An 18,120-nucleotide genomic window follows, 5' to 3' on the forward strand; every position below is an offset into this window, starting at 1 on the left:
AATGCCCTGCCTGGTGACATCAGAAGGTGGTAAATCAGTTATCAGACCAATAAGAAAGAGAAATCCAAACCTATCTTCCAATAACAGCTAGTTTTCAGTTTTCCCTTCCCCACTCAGACCACTCCCAGACGGTCCCAGCAAAGTTTTTTCTTGAGAAATGTAACTTCGCTAAGAAGATATTTTTGTTTCTTTTTCACATTTTTAATTGAAAACAAACACAGTAAGGTTTATTTAATTTAACTAGGCAAGTCAGTTAAGAACAAAATATTATTTACAATGACGGCCTACCCCGGCCAAACCCTAACCTGGGCAACGCTGGGTCAATTGTGTGCCTCCCCATGGGACTTCCAATCACTGCCGGTTGTGATACACCCTGGTATCGAACCAGAGTCTGTAGTGACACCTCTAGCACTGAGATGCAGAGCCTTAGACGGCTGCACCACTCAGGAGAACATAATTGTTACCTAGAAATTATTTGATATTGAGATAATTACAGTTGCATTGGACCTTCAAAAACAGAAGCTGGCTCCCCTGGATTCCTAAGGAACTGATTCCCCGACATTCTGAAAACTCTGAGAGGAATCTTGGTTGATACAATCCTTCCCTTTAAATAATTACTTTTCTTTCGCCACTTTTTAAGGTGAACACGACTTATCAGTATTGACAACCGACTCAACCTGTTTTTTGTTTTTTCCCAAGTTGAGAACTTCAGAAGGCCAAGTATATTTTGGAATGTGTGTGACTTTTAACCATATGATTTATTGAAAATATGTTGTGGGAAGGACCTGGCTTATGGCCAGTTGATATTTGAGACTGAACACGTGAATATCATCAGTGCAATATCTAAGATAATGGCCTTATGCAGGCTACAGTACCAAGCTGTACTGCTACATGTATCATTGCCACTGTTCATCGAAATCTCCCTTTTCTCAAATTCTGACTTACTAAATCCATTTTTATAAACTTTCTTAAAAAGGTAATTTGGGAGCAGCAATGTGTGTGTCGTTTTTTATTCAGTATTTTCTTGCCCTGGATCTGAGTTATAGTTGTTTTTTTATTCAGTATTATCTTGCCCTGGATCTGAGTTATAGTTGTTTTTTTATACAGTATTATCTTGCCCTGGATCTGAGTTATAGTTGTTTTTTTATACAGTATTATCTTGCCCTGGATCTGAGTTATAGTTGTTTTTTATACAGTATTATCTTGCCCTGGATCTGAGTTATAGTTGTTTTTTATACAGTATTATCTTGCCCTGGATCTGATTCCACTTTTCATTGTTATTGAGACAGAGTGGAAAGTAGAAAAAAAATGTTACTTTATTTTTCAATGTTTACCTAAACCATACAGATACATGGGAAATGTTTCTTGAAAAACTCATTATAGAATGCATATAAGGGATAAAGAAAAGGAAAATGTAAACATTAGATAAGAAATGACAGGACATTGAAGAGCATATTGGTTTTATACAATCACATAATTTTCATACAAAGACAGATGAATACAGTTGTTGTTCCTGTAAGAATAAATTACAGACACGGTCGAGCAGGTCAYACACATACAAGAAAATGTATGTTTCATGGTTCAAATGTTCACAGAAATAAAATGGGAGTTGAGACTCAATTTAAAGATGAAAAATCTCTGGGAAGACCAATGACAAGATCTTAACTGCGCTGTCAATCTTTCACAAATTATTCTAAGACAGAAATCCTTAAAGACAACTAAATAAAATGCTCATCACCTTCCACACAACCCAGGATTCCTAACAATTCCCTTCACTGCTTAAACGATTTATTAAAATGTAATTTTCACAACATTCCACAAATGAAACATTCATTAATGAATCAATTAAATTAAATCAGTAAAGACAAGTTATCCGAATGTAGATAGAAAATATATATTTTTTAAAGGACCCACGTTAAGTGCAAAAAAGGTGGTTAAAAACATGTTAGATAAAATGGTTTCCTTCATAGTAAGTGTTGCTAAAGTTATAGTGCTAAAGTTCAGGTAGGTAAATTACATTCCTCACATCTGTGATACATTGACATTTTAATACATATTAGCTTTGCATAAACCTCCCCTCTTAATATAACGCATTCTTAAAATGACACCGTAATCTCCATTGTGAATTAATTTGCAAGTCTTTGAAATGGTACAAGCCACAAACCGGTTTAACAGTTGCTGGTCCTATGTGGGTTGTGTACCCACACTGGGTACACTGTACAGTACCTGCCAATGTAATTACTATGTACAGTTGAAGTCGGAAGTTTACATACACTTAGGTTGGAGTCATTAAAACTCGTTTTTCAACCACTCCACAAATTTCTTGTTGACAAACTATAGTTTTGGAAAGTCGGTTAGGACATCTACTTRGTGCATGACACAAGTCATTTTTCAGTAATTGTTTACAGACAGATTATTTCACTTATAATTCACAATTCCAGTTGGTCAGAAGTTTACATACACTAAGTTGACTGTGCCTTTAAACAGCTTGGAAAACTTCAGAAAATGATGTTATGGCTTTAGAAGCTTCTGATAGGCTAATCGACATCATTTGAGTCAATTGGAGGTGTACCTGTGGATGTATTTCAAGGCCTACCTTCAAACTCAGGGACTCTTTGCTTGACATCATGGGAAAATCAAAAGAAATCAGCAAAGACCTCAGAAAAAAATGGTAGACCTCCACAAGTCTGGTTCATCCTTGGGAGCAATTTCCAAATGCCTGAAGGTACCACGTTCATCTGTACAAACAATAGTACGCAAGTATAAACACCATGGGACCACGCAGCCGTCATACTGCTCAGGATGGAAACACATTCTGTCTCCTAGAGATGAACGTACTTTGGTGCGAAAGTGCAAATCAATCCCAGAACAGCAGCAAAGGACTTTGTGAAGATGCTGGAGGAAACATGTACAAAAGTATCTATATCCACAATAAAACGAGTCCTATATTGACATAACCTGAAAGGCCGCTRAGCAAGGAAGAAGGCACTGCTCAAAAACCGCCATAAAAAAGCCAGACTAAGGTTTGCAACTGCACATGGGGACAAAGATCTTACTTTTTGGAGAAATGTCCTCTGGTCTGATGAAACAAAAATAGAACTGTTTTGAAGCACGAGGGTGGCAGCATCATGTTGTGGGGATGCTTTGCTGCAGGAGGGACTGGTGCATTTCACAAAATAGACAGCATCATGAGGAAGGAAAATTACGTGGATATATTGAAGCAACATCTCAAGACATCAGTCAGGAAGTTAAAGCTTGGTTGCAAATGGGTCTTCCAAATGGACAATGACCCCAAGCACACTTCCAAAGTTGTGGCAAAATGGCTTAAGGACAACAAAGTCAAGGTATTGGAGTGGCCATCACAAAGCCCTGACCTCAATCCTATAGAAAATTTGAGGGCAGAACTGAAAAAGTGTGTGCAAGCAAGGAGGCCTACAAACCTGACTCAGTTACACCAGCTCTGTCAGGAGGAATGGGCCAAAATTCACCCAACTTATTGTGGGAAGCTTGTGGAAGGCTACCTGAAACATTTGACCCAGGTTAAACAATTTAAAGGCAATGCTACCAAATACGAATTGAGTGTATGTAAACTTCTGACCCACTGGTAATGTGATGAAAGAAATAAAAGCTGAAATAAATCATTCTCTCTACTATTATTCTGACATTTCACATTCTTAAAATAAAGTGGTGATTCTAACTGACCTACGACAGGGAATTTTTACTGGGATTAAATGTCAGGGATTGTGAAACATTTAAACTCAGTTTATTTGGCTATGGTGCATGTAAACTCCCGGCTTCAACTGTAAATGATGGTCTTAGTCACACTACATACATGTCACTACTTAATAAACATTCATGTTGGAGTGTTGTATGAATGACAGTACCCAAATGGAAATGGGGAGATGCCAACCATCAGTTTCAACAAAATAACAATGGCAAAAACTAGGACTGCTGAGCCTTCAAATAAACCAGTGCTAATTTGACTTCCACTATCCAAAATAYTTTAGTTACGAGTTCTTAAAGCTGAGATCTGAATAAGGTGAAACAGCATCAATGGTCGCCCCAGGCATATATCTTATTTGTTTTGATTATGAAGAGGAGAGTAGCATCTAGCATCGTGGTAAAAACAAGTCGTTGTACATACTGTGCTGTTCTATTGTGTGTGCAATGATGTCCGAAGGGGGGAAAAAACTGTGTTGGTTGTTGAAGTGTCTTTGTTGTTGTAATATCGCAAATGAACATGGCAGTTTCACCACTACGAATTTAGGGATTCCAGCTTTAAGGGTTCTTAAGAACATGGGAATMGTTGTGATTTTTTGTCAGAGACACTTTCCCTCTAACAGCATCTAACATAGTGTGACAGAGAGTGGATCATTATTCGTTACTTATTATTTGCTATCATGGCTGGTATAGTAGGACTTTAAGCTTAACCAAATTAATTATGGTATTCAGCACATCAGAATTCCTGTGGTCTTTTTTCAATCATCAAAGTGCATCATGAACAGAAGGAGTATAGTCAACAGTCCTATCATATAACTCAAATCAAATAACATTTTATTTGTCACGTGCCAAATACAACAGGCGTAGACCTTACAGTGGAATGCTTACTTACAAACCCCTAACCAACAATGCTTTAAGAAGTTAAGAAAAATAAGTGTTAAGTAAAAAATAGATAAGTAAAAAGTTGAAAATAAAAGTCACAAATAATTAAACGGCAGCAGTAAAATAACAACTGAGACTTAGAATCTGCACCTTTGGCTCTCAGTTTTGCTTTAAGATACTACAGTAGTTAACAATATTGTGCTACAACCGAGTCACTTGCTTTCATTTCAACCTGTTACAGTAGGGTACTACAGTATAGCCTACATGTATGTGAATCCAAATGGTATTAGGTAGCTACAGTAGCTTGTTTTCGAGCAGTTTAAAAGTCAAATAACTGTATACTGGAACTAGCCACTTGGACCAGGATTCATTTAGTTAACATTACATAATTTAGTTAACAGGTAAGTTGTATTTGTTTAAATTACATCATTATAGGGTTGATCCCATAGAATGTATAAATATCGATCCAGCTGCCAAAATCTCCAAGATTTGGATCAGACAGAGACATATAAAGGCCTCCTTTAATAAACAGATTGTTTTAATATCTAGACTGGAGCTCCTTTATCACAAATTAAACAACATGTTAATTGGGTCCCTTATAGCAACAAGCAGGAGGGTGTCCACTGACAGGACAAAATGCACTCTGTTTCCTTTGTTCCACTACAGTACAGTATGTGTCCAGATACTCACTGCAGTTCCACAGGTCAGTGACAGGAGTAGAGGCCATGGAAACAGACTCATCAACTTAAATTCTAAGAGAAAATAAAGAGTGGTTTTGATCACAAAGGGCAAAGTAAATTATTTAAAAAACAAATGTGGAGAGGGCCCGGGCATTTACTTCTGGTTTAAGGGCAAAATTTGTTCATAAAAGCTTAGCAAGGCCTATTTCAAACCAGTAACGTGTTTGAAACCCATTTCCAGGTATACTGTACGTATGAAGCTGAGCTATTATCTCAACTAGCTCTAAATCGCTTCTGCAGTAGCTCAGTCAAACCATTACTCTCCCTCTGTCTGCTTGTTCACAAAGTGTAAGAGGGGAGGGGGGGGTGAAATCACAGGACATCATACCTCCTCTTTCACATTGAGTAAAGTAGATGCTGGAGGTGAGACCGATGAGCTACATGAGGAAAGCAGAACAACCCATTAAACATGAAATAAGCAACAATGTCAGATACAATATTATTTAAAAAATACATTTAGAATTTCCCCAACAGTTACAGTTGGCAAGCAATACTATTGTCTACATTAACCTGTCAGCTTCAAAGAACATCCCTCTACGTTATTATTCTGCATTTGCTTTACCCGCCTGGCTTGTGTATACAATAATTATTTAATTATTAAATACTATTATATAATTGATGATTGAAGTTTATCATTACTGTATATACAGGTAACCGCCAAAATAAAGTAAACACTCCAGTAAATTAGGGATAAAAAGTATATTGAAAGCAGGTGCTTCCACACAGGTGTGGTTCCTGAGTTAATTATGCAATTAACATCCCATCATGCTTAGGGTCATGTATAAAAATTCTGGGCATGCCATTATTTTGGCTACCATGACAATGCCCCCATACACAGGATACGAATGGTTACTGAATGGTTTGTTAAGTATGAAAACGATGTAAGCCATAGCCATGGCTCAGTCACCCAATCGCAACATAATTGAACACTTATGGGACATTCTGGAGCGGAGCCTGAGAAAGCGTTTTTCACCACCTTCAACACAACACTTGTGGAAGAATGGTGTAGCATCCCTCCGATAGAGTTCCAGACACTCGTAGAATCTATGCCACGGTGCATTAAAGCTGTTGGTGGCCCAACGCCCTATTAAGACACTTTATGTTGGTGTTTCCTTTATCTTGGTAGTTACCTGTAACAGCATACAATGATTTACTGGATTTGATCCAAACGGTCACTGAGACTACTGATCATTTGACATTTGAGGTTGGCCTCTATGCTAAATTTAGGACAAAACAACAGCCATCCCATCGGTGCCTGAGCTTTATTTATTCTGAAACTCAAGTGGTTCTTTCAAGGTTTAACTCATAGTTACCAGGTCACACCTGACACCAGGAAAATACAACATCACTCATGGCTCTATTTTAACAAACCTAACGCAATGTTGAATCTTAGCACTGGCAGTAGCACTTTAGGTTCAGTGGTATAAAAAATATTTTCAATATTTTTACAACTGGAATTATGGGCGCAGTAGATGAGAGGCAGGAAAGGGCTGGGTTTTGATGAATAAACAAGTTGTATGTGTTGATGATTGACTCTTCACTGACCAATCGGAACGTGCTCCATGACTAAATATGCGGTTTCTTGAAGTTGTGTATTTACAGTCTTATGTATTGCGTTGGAATCAACTCCAATTCAAATGTTAGTACATTATAGGCTAGTTAGTTAAAAATAGCCTACAGAAACAAAATGTATGTAGGCCTATCCCATCTTTTCTAAATATGTTTAACATGTAAGAAGCCTAATTGTATGGCTTCAATATGGGAATATACTGTTAAACATAGCATTCACACTGATATAGGGGCTAGGCCTATAGTAAATTGAATTATGTCTGCCATGTCTGAGCCATGGACATGCCAAACATTGTCAATAAGCAAGATTAAATTCACTATTGATAAGGCTTCAAAAGAGAGTGAATATTTGTAATCAAATGAAACAAGTTGTTTTAAATAGGTTATGTCTTAATACAGTTACAGGCACTACAATTCAAGATGGCACTATCCATACCTCTAATAAACCTGGTTCATTATCAAAATCCTAAAAATAGAGATGTTTCTATGTTAAATGCACATGTTTAGTATTAGTGGATGGAATTTCTTTGCTTAGCTTTACTTCCTAATGTGTTTCCATTCCCCTTTAAAAATAGTTTATTTTCTTGTCTCTACACTTTACATTTTAGCCTCAAGGCAAAAGCAGTTAGCCTACTAATAGCTAACAAAATCTCTTCACCAAGTAATGCTAGCCTATCAAAAATGAATGATTACCCCTCTAATACGAATATAAAAGTACTGTAGGCCTAACTTACAACAAAACATGCTTAATTTTGATCAATATCATGCTAAATCATTAGGCTTCATGTGGCAAAAGCAAATTGCAACTGAAAACGTGGGTATAATTCACCGGGAGTTGAGATGTTGAGCAGATTCATATGGAATCCCATTCCCGCCACACAAAAATAAAGGTTGCGTTTCTTCATTTGTGCCATTTTGTGTCGATTTCCATCTATCTATGCTGCAGTGGGCCGCTGGTAGATGTGTGGCGAGCAGGCATTTGCCCCAGCACTTTGATTTGGTTTAATAAAAAATATTGACACAAAAGCGTTGAAAAGAGGGACAAAGCACTGTTGTTTAGACTGATTCGCCTCATGWTTTGTTTGACAGGATGTTCATGTTTTCATCCTCCCTAGGGTTTTTCCAGGATTTCATATTTTTTAAATATTTTAAACCATATGACCGGATAAAAAAAAAAAAATCACATCAAAGCCCATATAAAACAGTTTTTATTTACAGCTGGTTTATTAGTCATACCATCACTCTGGGATCTGTTGTGCCACCTTTGAAATCACCACACAATGTTACAAATTAAAAAAGATTCTATTCGTATGAATATTGACTTACGCAGTTTTACTTGCATATCTCAACATTTTGACATACATATCTCAACATTTTGAGGTAGTGCTCGAGACGTGATAATTTCACAAGTTTACACAACAGTATTGTCTCTAGAGAATCGATACCTCTCGAGAACCTGTCGAAAATGTCCCTTTGCTATCGTCATTGTGAAAAAGGTCTAAGAGGACTATATATTTTAAAAGATGAGACATTGAGGATTATAAATACTTATGTCACATGAGCAAGTCAAACACCCGTGAGTCGAAATATGAACTTCACATTTCATGTCATAAAACATATACAGTGTCAATGTTTATGATCACAATGTTTGATGTACAGTTACCAGATGACATGGCATCATACCCTGGGTTGTTCTGAACAGAATCATGTTTGTCTACTGTGAAGAAAATGTACCGCGGCACACGCACCTGAATGCACTCATGACTCCTTTCTATCCGCACCAAAATTACGTTATGTTTCTCTGAATTGCATTGTGAAAACCTAACACTGATATATCGTATTTTATAACTTTGGATTGCGTAAACAACAACAGTAACTTTGTGATGGCAGGGATGCAGGGTTGTGTTCCAAACAAAACTACTACAATTGTGCTTGCTCTAGTTCCTTAATGGCAAGGCTAGGAGAGCTCAAAACAGCACCTTATAGTTGAAGACTGTTCTTTGAAAAGGGCATTGAAATTACTTAGGAAATGTGCGCACTTTGGAGAGGTGTGTGGCCATTTGGAGACACCAGTTAGTACTCTCACTCAAATCCTTGTAATTATTTTGTCTTATGTCGTACCTACAACACATTTTCCAGGAATACTCTTATCATGTTACTGAATGTATCCAAAGCATTTTCAGATTTTGTTATAAACAAATATGTCAACGTACAGTAAATCTAAAATGCACATAAAATCAACAGTGTAATGTTTGGATTCAGCTTTGTGTCAGGTGAACTGTTGTGTCCTCACATTTGGTCTGATAATTCCCCCATAATCTCCAGTGTTCCCTTTCAATTGCTACTATATTCTTCTGTACGAAACGTTTAAATTTATCCCTATCTGTATAGGCCAATTGCCACGAGTCTAAAGGGTTAAGGGGAGGTTAGGCTATGCATTTCGCTACACCCGCAATTACTGCTAAATATGTGTATTTGACCAATAAAATGTGATTTGATGCTTGGTTTTGTATCAAAATAAACAAAATGGGCAGAAAACAATTGTTATGTTTCACTATATTGGATCACTCCATTATATTGGTATCACTCCACGGTGGAGGGATACATCCGAGGTGAGGATTTACAGATTTACGCCCGTGTACACCTGTGTCACGGCTGCGGTCCGCCCCTATATATAGACCCCATGGCCGCGACACACGTTCTTTCATTTTCTCGGCGGACGTCTGTACGGTTTGAGGTACAAACTTTCTGAAGTTTGCTTGGTAAGTCACTGGTAAGTGTAATATCTTGCGTAGAAGTATACTCACTGGCTGTTTACAGCCTGGAGCAGCTGGCCACATGACCAGCCCCTCCTCTTGAGTGCTCCACTTGCTGCGTGCGGTTGATCTGCATCTTCCGCCCGTGGTTTGTCGTGCTTATATTTCTTTAGTGTTACACTACGACTCTGTGTGCATCTGTCACGGCCGTCGTAGGGAGGAGACCAAGGCGCAGCGTGGTATGCGTACATTCTCTTTAATATAAGAATGAACACTGAACAAAACTAACAAAACAACAAAACGAACCGTGAAGCTATACAAAGAGTGCTGAACAGGCAACTACACATAGACAAGAACCCACAAAACCAAAAGGGAAAATGGCAACCTAAATATGATCCCCAATCAGAGACAACGATAAACAGCTGCCTCTGATTGGGAACCAATTCAGGCCACCATAGACCTACATATACCAAAACCCCTAGATATACAAAACCCCCTAGACAATACAAAAACAAGCATACCCACCCTCGTCACACCCTGACCTAACCAAAATAATAAAGAAAACATAGATAACTAAGGTCAGGGCATGACAGCATCTATTAATATATTGGTGGCTCTTGCGGCCACAAACTGTATTTACCTTACACAATTTGCCGACTGGCTTGTTTTGTGTGTGTTGTGAATTGCTTTAACATGCTGTTAATTACTATACATGGGTTCTCTGCTAATTCCCCTACAGGTTTCTTTTGTTCTTTCTCTTGTTCTTTCTCTGCAGAATGTAAGAGTATGGCGGTGGGCTGCCACTACGTTGAGACATTAACTTTGGAGTTCCTTAACATCATACAGTGCTGTTTTTTGTTTTCTGCTTGGATATTAAACCTGCTAGGTAAAATCGCAGTTGGCGTAAAACAAAAACACAAATCAAATCCATTACCTGGTTGCTGTTTTTTTTTGTCTGCCTGTTTTTCCCACAGGGGCCTTCCCCTGGGTTTGCAGAGGTACTGGGTAATTTATCCCTCACCGGGTTCCTATTCCTCCGGGCGGGTCACAACATAAGGTCTCCCAGGGCGTCGGACCCCTGCTCCGTGGCCTTCTTGGCTGAGCTTATGGCTTCCCTTTGTGACAGGTGTCAACCGTCACCGCCATAGGGACGTGCCTGGGGGACCCATGCGCTCAGGGCGCCAGAGGAGAGTCGGGCCCCGGCAGGTCCCCTGACACACCCTTCCCCTGCCGCTTCTCCCGGTCTCAAAGGGTAAAGTGGGAGGAGTGTGTGGATCACCATGGATGTTGTCCTCAATGCTCGAGGGGTACTGACTCCAATTCTGGTGCCGGCCTCCGTTCTTCAGGGGCCTTCGTGTCACCACGGTGGCCGACCCCCTGAAGAAAACCCTGCGGCTGGAGATTTCCTCACTCCTGGACAAGGGTGTCGTCCGCAGGATTGAGACATCAGAACAGCTAGGTGGGTTCTACTCCACTTATTTTGTGGTCCCAAATAGAGACGGAGGGTTTCGACCGATTCTGGACCTCCGCAACCTCAATAGGTACTTGAAGGTACTGAGGTTCCACATAATGTCCCCAGACCGCGTGTTGCAGGGACCAGTGGTTTGTGACGCTGGACATGATGGATGCGTACTTCTATGTTCCTGTTCACCCAGCTCATTGGCAGTACCTCTGATTCGCTTTCGAAGGGACGGCTTACGAATTCATGGTTCTACCCTTCGGCCTCTCCTTGGCACCCTGCACTTTCACCAAGTGCATAGGCACTGTCCTGGCACTTCTCACGTCCCGAGGATTGTTGATCCTTAATTACCTGGACAATTGGCTGATTGTGCACTGACCAGGACCCAGGTCCTGTCAGACAGAGACGTGCTCCTGACACACACCGGTGGGCTGGGCATTACTGTAAACAACAAGAGTCGTCTGACGCCCACCAGAGTGTGGCCTTCATTGACATGGAACTGGACTCAGTCCTCATGAGAGCACGCCTGCCCACCAGAAGGGTTCAGGCAATCTTATCTTGCCTCGACTACTTTCGGCAGGGGCGGGTGGTATCCGCCCTAACCTGCCAACGCCTGTTGGGCTTGCTGACAGCGGCCTCGTTGTTGATTCCCCTGGGCCTGCTCCATCTCCGGCCTCTTCAATAGTGGTTCAACTTCCACCAGCTGCACCCAAAGCGCCACAGTCACCGCCAGCTATGGGTGACCACACAGTGCCTCAGGGCATTGTTGAGGTGGCGCTGTCACTCCTTTCTCTCAGGTGGGGTGGAGATGCTGAGGATGTGCCGCCGTGACCTGGTCAGCACAGACGTCTCCCAGATCAGCTGGGGGGGGGGGGGGGTGTGACCAAGGGCAGGTCGGCCAGTGGCTGTTGGCTACCCCCTTGGAGCGGAAGGCACATCAATACACTATAGCTCCGAGCTGTACTGCTGGCCCTGCAGTCTTTCCTTCCACATCTGAAGGGAAGACATGTCCTGGTGAGAACGGAAAACACCACAGTGGTGGCTTACATCAACCATCAGGGTGGACTGAGGTCCCACCGCCTCCATATTATGGCACGGGAGCTCCTTCTCTAGGCTCAGGGATGTCTAGCGTCTCTACACGCAGCGCACATACCATGCATCTTAAATGTGGCAGCGGCTATGCTCTCGAAGGAGGGCCCGCCAACTTGGGACTGGAGCCTACAGTGGGGAGAACAAGTATTGGATACAGTGCCGATTTWGCAGGTTTTCCTACTTACAAAGCATGTAGAGGTCTGTCATTTTTGTACACTTCAACTGTGAGAGACGGAATCTAAAACAAAAATCCAGAAAATCACATTGTATGATTTTTAAGTAATTAATTTGCATTTTATTGCATTACATAAGTATTTGATACATCAGAAAAGCAGAACTTAATATTTGGTACAGAAACCTTTGTTTGCAATTACAGAGATCATAGCGTTTACCCTGTAAGTTCTTGACCAGGTTTACACACACTGCAGCAGGGATTTTGGCCCACTCCTCCATACAGACCTTCTCCAGATCCTTCAGGTTTCGGGGCTGTCGCTGGGCAATACGGACTTTCAGCTCCCTCCAAAGATTTTCTATTGGGTTCAGGTCTGGAGACTGGCTAGGCCACTCCAGGACCTTGAGATGCTTCTTACGGAGTCACTCCTTAGTTGCCCTGGCTGTGTGTTTCGGGTCGTTGTCGTGCTGGAAGACCCAGCCACGACCCATCTTCAATGCTCTTACTGAGGGAAGGAGTTGTTGGCCAAGATCTCGCGATACATGCCCCATCATCTCCCCTCAATACGGTGCAGTCGTCCTGTCCCTTTGCAGAAAAACATCCCCAAAGAATGATGTTTCCACTTCCATGCTTCATGGTTGGGATGGTGTTCTTGGGGTTGTACTCATCTTCTTCTTCCTCCAAACACAGCGAGTGAGTTTAGACCAAAAAGCTCTATTTTTGTCTCATCAGACCACATGACCTTCTCCCATTCCTCTTCTGGATCATCCAGATGGTCATTGGCAAACTTCAGACGGGCCTGGACATGCGCTGGCTTGAGCAGGGGGACCTTGTGTGCACTGCAGGATTTTAATCCATGACGGCATAGTGTGTTACTAATGGTTTTCTTTGAGACTGTGGTCCAGCTCTCTTCAGGTCATTGACCAGGTCCTGCCGTGTAGTTCTGGGCTGATCCCTCACCTTCCTCATGATTATTGATGCCCCACGAGGTGAGATCTTGCATGGGCCCAGACCGAGGGTGATTGACCGTCATCTTGAACTTCTTCCATTTTCTAATAATTGCGCCAACAGTTGTTGCCTTCTCACCAAGCTGCTTGCCTATTGTCCTGTAGCCCATCACAGCCTTGTGCAGGTCTACAATTTTATCCCTGATGTCCTTACACAGCTTTCTGGTCTTGGCAATTGTGGAGAGGTTGGAGTCTGTTTGATTGAGTGTGTGGACAGGTGTCTTTTATACAGGTAACGAGTTCAAACAGGTGCAGTTAATACAGGTAATGAGTGGAGAACAGGAGGGCTTTTAAAGAAAAACTAACAGGTCTGTGAGAGCCAGAATTCTTACTGGTTGGTAGGTGAAATACTTATGTCATGCAATAAAATGCAAATGAATTACTTAAAAATCATACAAATGTGATTTTCTGGATTTTTGAATAAAATTACAGACCTCTACATGCTTTTGTAAGTAGGAAAACCTGCAAAATCGGCAGTGTATCAAATACTTGTTCTCCCCGCTGTACATCCCCAGGTGGTGCAGCACCTGTGGGACAAGTTCGGGAAGTTGCAGGTGGACCTGTTTGCCTCCCTGGACAATGCACACTGGCCCTGTGGTACTCCATGTCGGAGCCACCAGGGCCTCTGGGCTTGGATGCTCTGGCTCACGATTGGCCAGAGCTGGAGCTTACGCATTCCCCCCTTTTCCCCCATTCCCCCCTTTTCCCCTGATCCAGGCTGTGCTGGACAGGACCAGGATGGCAGAGCATCGTCTGTTTCTGGTGGCCCCATACTGGCCCAGACGACCCTGGTTCAGCATTCTCCTGTCCCTGTTGTCTGGGACACCTTGGCAACTTCCCCTGAGACCGGACCTGCTGTCTCAGGTCGGGTGAACTCTGTGGCATCCGAGGCCGCACCGCCTCAGTCTGTGGGCTTGGCCACTGAACGGCACCAATGGTCTATCTTAGGACTACAGGAGGGTGTAATGAACACCATGCAGAGCGCAAGGGCGCTGGTTACAACCGCGGCATACCAGTTGCGCTGGTGGTTGTTCTGCTCTTGGTGCACTAGTATTGAGGTTGTGCCCGAGTCATGTGGGGTGCAGTATGTCCTCCAATACCTGCAGTCTCGCTTGGATGAGGGCTATTTGGCCGCTATATCTGCATGCCATGCGGGGTGGATGGGCAGGCCAGTGGGGCGCCATCCCTTGGTCGCCTGGGTCCAGCTAGGACCAGCTCAATGGCCAGCTGGGATCTGTATGTGGTCTTGGCAGCTTGGCAAAGCCGCCTTTCGAACAGTTGGAGTCTGCCTCCCTGAAACACCTCTCTATGAAGGTGGTTTTCTTGGTAGTGATTACTTCCATGAAGAGGGTGAGTGAGCTCCATGCTCTTTCAGTAAGTTCTGAGTGCTACAGGATGGACACTGGGGAGAGGAGTATATCTCTCCGCCCCAACCCTTCATTCCTGCCGAAGGTCCTATCAGACAGTCATGTGAACATCCCTTTTTATCCTATCTGCTTACGAACCCCCCGGCAGTGGCGGGGGAGTCTGGGCCTCCCTCTGGCATGCTGTGCCCTGTGAGGGCACTGGCTGCCTTTGTGGAGCGGACACGGTCAGTGAGAACAACAGACCAGCTCTTTGTCTCACTGGATCGTGGACACGATACCGCCTGGCTGGCAAGCCAGGGCTGGGATCTGTGGTGGCACATTCAACACGAGGTGTGGCTGCGTCCTGGGCTCTACTGAGAGGAGTGTCCCTTGCTGATATCTGTGCTGCGGCCAGCTGGGCACCTTTGCTAGGTACTATCGGGTAAATGTGGCACCTCCCTCTGCGGTTGGTTCAGCGGTCCTGGGCGGCACAGTCCCCGGAAGGGGACTTCCACATTGACGGCCCCTGCGTCTTGGTCCCACGCTGGGACTGTTTCCCGCTGGTTGGCCAGGTCCCTCTAGCACCGACTAATCTGGTACGGGTATACCAATATATTGGAGTGATCCAATATAGTGAAACATAACGAAGGTTYCGTATGTAACCACGGTTATGTGAGCTATACGGATCACTCCAATCCTCTACGGAGCTAGAGGCGCCTCAAAAATGATGTGGKGAACGTGTGTCGCGGCCATGGGGTCTATATATAGGGGCGGACCCCGGTCGTGACACAGGTGTACATGGGAGTAATTCTGTAAATCCTCACCTCGGATGTGTCCCTCCGCCGTGGAGTGATACCAATATATTGGAGCGATCCATATCGCTCACATAAGCGTGGTTACATATGTAACCTTCGTTTTTATGTTTTGAAATACGAGATTGACTGGCACAAAAAGGTACATTCCATGGGCACTGCTCTCATAATCCATGCTATTACTAACTGTGTTACCATTAAGACCCGCTTTTTGTGGGTCTTAAAACATCCCATTAGCACTGCATGAAATCGTCAATTTTGCGCTTGTTTTTAAGGACACACCTGAAATATTGCCACCACTTCCACCTCAGCGCAAGCGAGCTGATGTTAGACTGGTAATTTGCTGAACCTGGCATAAGGGGTGGAAAATGCCAGTGTGTTTGACACTTGCGCCTCCTTAGCGCCAGGCGAAAATAGAGCCTAATCATGAGCTCAATCACTTGTTAAAGCTTGTTCGTGGGAAAGACATGTAGGTCTGTGGCAGTTAAAGTTGGGGGCTTATCACTTTAGTCATACAAGCATGGACATAGTTGTATGGCCAAGTATGGATAATTTTCAACATTCATTTGAGATCATTCAAGGCAACCTCTCAGCTCCTCTTTAATTATAAACGGCCAAACAAGCTGAGACCAGGGACAGTGACTACTTCATTTTTAAGAGCAAGTTACTTTCAATAGTTCATCTTTAAAGTGAACTCATTGATTTATTTCTCAGCCATCAGCATGAAGCATAATGTTTAAACAACTTGGCTTTGGAGCATGTTGAGACCTTGCCAGCCATGGCAGTAACCACTGCCATCTCATCATGTAACATGCATATCTTGCTGATTTACTCTACATAAGGATTTCATGGAGCAAAGGGGCATGTAGAGATTGAGTTTATTTTCAAACCTACCTTCCAAATTACCTTGAAGCATTCTCAAAAAACTTGGCTTTGGAAGCAACACTGGAAAAAGAGTAAGAGAAAGACAGATTAATCCCAGATGATCCCTGAGACATGTTGGTCTTACAGCATACCAAACACTGCTGGAGTACAATGACAAAAGTTATGGGCAACATTTTCTGCACACTAAACAGCCCTGGCAATGTGAAAATGACATGTTACTTAGAATAGGATGTTACAAAACAACTGTAGTATTTGAAATAGACAGGTCACCTAATACAAAATGAGTTTGGAATAATGCAGCTTGTGATCTCATTACCTACATCTGTGGAGCACACTGTTAACTTGAGATCCACATAAATGATTGCCACAATCACATGGACATTGTAAAAGAGAGCTTTTGAGATGCATTACAGTGAAAGTATTATTAGTAACATTGTTTTTCTTTTGTGCATTTTAGCTGTATTTAGTGGGCAGAAAATATCTCCCTAAATATATTATGGCATTGCACGGCATACCCCTTGTAAAACAACAGGGGCAGGCATGAACAGAGTACAAGGGTCAATGGTGAGTAGCAAAATATAGGTTATTTTGTTGCTACAATGTGATATCGAATAGGACACTGAAATCATAGCAGGGAATTTCTGAAAAGACTAGTGAATAATAAGAAAATACATTGACTAAGACTTCATGTACACCTTTCCAGAAACAAGTCTCTCACCATTGCCGCTTGCTATAGACCACCCTCTGCCCCCAGCTGTGCCCTGGACACCATATGTGAATTGATTGCCCCCCCCATCTATCTTCAGAGCTCATGCTGCTAGGTGACCTAAACGGGGACATGCTTAACACCACGGTCATCCTACAATCTAAGTTGATGCGCTCAATCTCACACAAATTATCAATGAACCCACCAGGTACAACCCCAAATCCGTAAACACGGGCACCCTCATAGATATCATCCTAACCAACTTGCCCTCCAAATACACCTCTGCTGTTTTCAACCAAGATCTCAGCGATCACTGCCTCATTGCCTGCATCCGTAATGGGTCTGCGGTCAAACGACCACCCCTGTGTCAAACGCTCCCTAAAACACTTCAGCGAGCAGGCCTTTCTAATCGTTCTGGCCCGGGTATCCTGGAAGGATATTGACCTCATCCCATCAGTAGAGGATGCCTGGTTATTCTTTAAAAGTGCCTTCCTCACCATCTTAAATAAGCATGCCCTATTCAAAACATTTAGAACCAGGAACAGATATATCCCTTTGTTCTCTCCAGACCTAACTGCCCTTGACCAGCACAAAAACATCCTGTGGCATTTTGCATAAGCATTGAATAGCCCCCGTGATATGCAACTTTTCAGGGAAGTTAGGAACCAATATACACAGGCAGTTAGGAAAGCTAAGGCTAGCTTTATCAAGCAGAAATTCGCATCCTGTAGCACAAACTCAAAAAAGTTCTGGGACACTGTAAAGTCCATGGAGAATAAGAGRACCTCCTCCCAGCTGCCCACTGCACTGAGCCTAGGAAACACTGTCACCACCGATAAATCCACTATAATTGAGAATTTCAATAAGCATTTTTCTACGGCTGGCCTGGCTACCCCTACCCCGATCAACAGCCCACCACCCCCCACAGAAACTCYCCCAAGCCTCCCTCATTTCTCGTTCACCCAAATCCAGAT

The 18,120-nt window shown here is 42.7% G+C and overlaps 1 protein-coding gene across 3 annotated transcripts in view; it reads right to left on the reverse strand.

The window, feature by feature from the left end:
* Positions 1-1,443: 1,443 nt before the first annotated feature.
* LOC111950183 (oligophrenin-1-like) overlaps positions 1,444-18,120 on the reverse strand; it is a 41,323-nt gene continuing 24,646 nt past the window's right edge. The window contains exons 22-24 of one of the 3 annotated variants that reach the window (XR_002875466.2): positions 16,450-16,500; positions 5,671-5,719; positions 1,444-5,354 (exon numbers count right to left, since the gene is read on the reverse strand). Coding sequence is in view for 2 of the 3 variants with exons in the window: in XM_023967594.2 (XP_023823362.1) it covers positions 5,343-5,354; positions 5,671-5,719; positions 16,462-16,500 (100 nt within the window). In the remaining variant the exon portion in view is untranslated. Of the gene's footprint in view, positions 5,355-5,670; positions 5,720-8,101; positions 8,174-16,449; positions 16,501-18,120 lie in introns of those variants that run through there. The other 2 variants (XM_023967594.2, XM_070434560.1) reach the window with 2 other exon arrangements.

This window comes from Salvelinus sp. IW2-2015, linkage group LG23, assembly GCF_002910315.2.
Source record: "Salvelinus sp. IW2-2015 linkage group LG23, ASM291031v2, whole genome shotgun sequence".
Classification (NCBI taxonomy): domain Eukaryota; kingdom Metazoa; phylum Chordata; class Actinopteri; order Salmoniformes; family Salmonidae; genus Salvelinus; species Salvelinus sp. IW2-2015.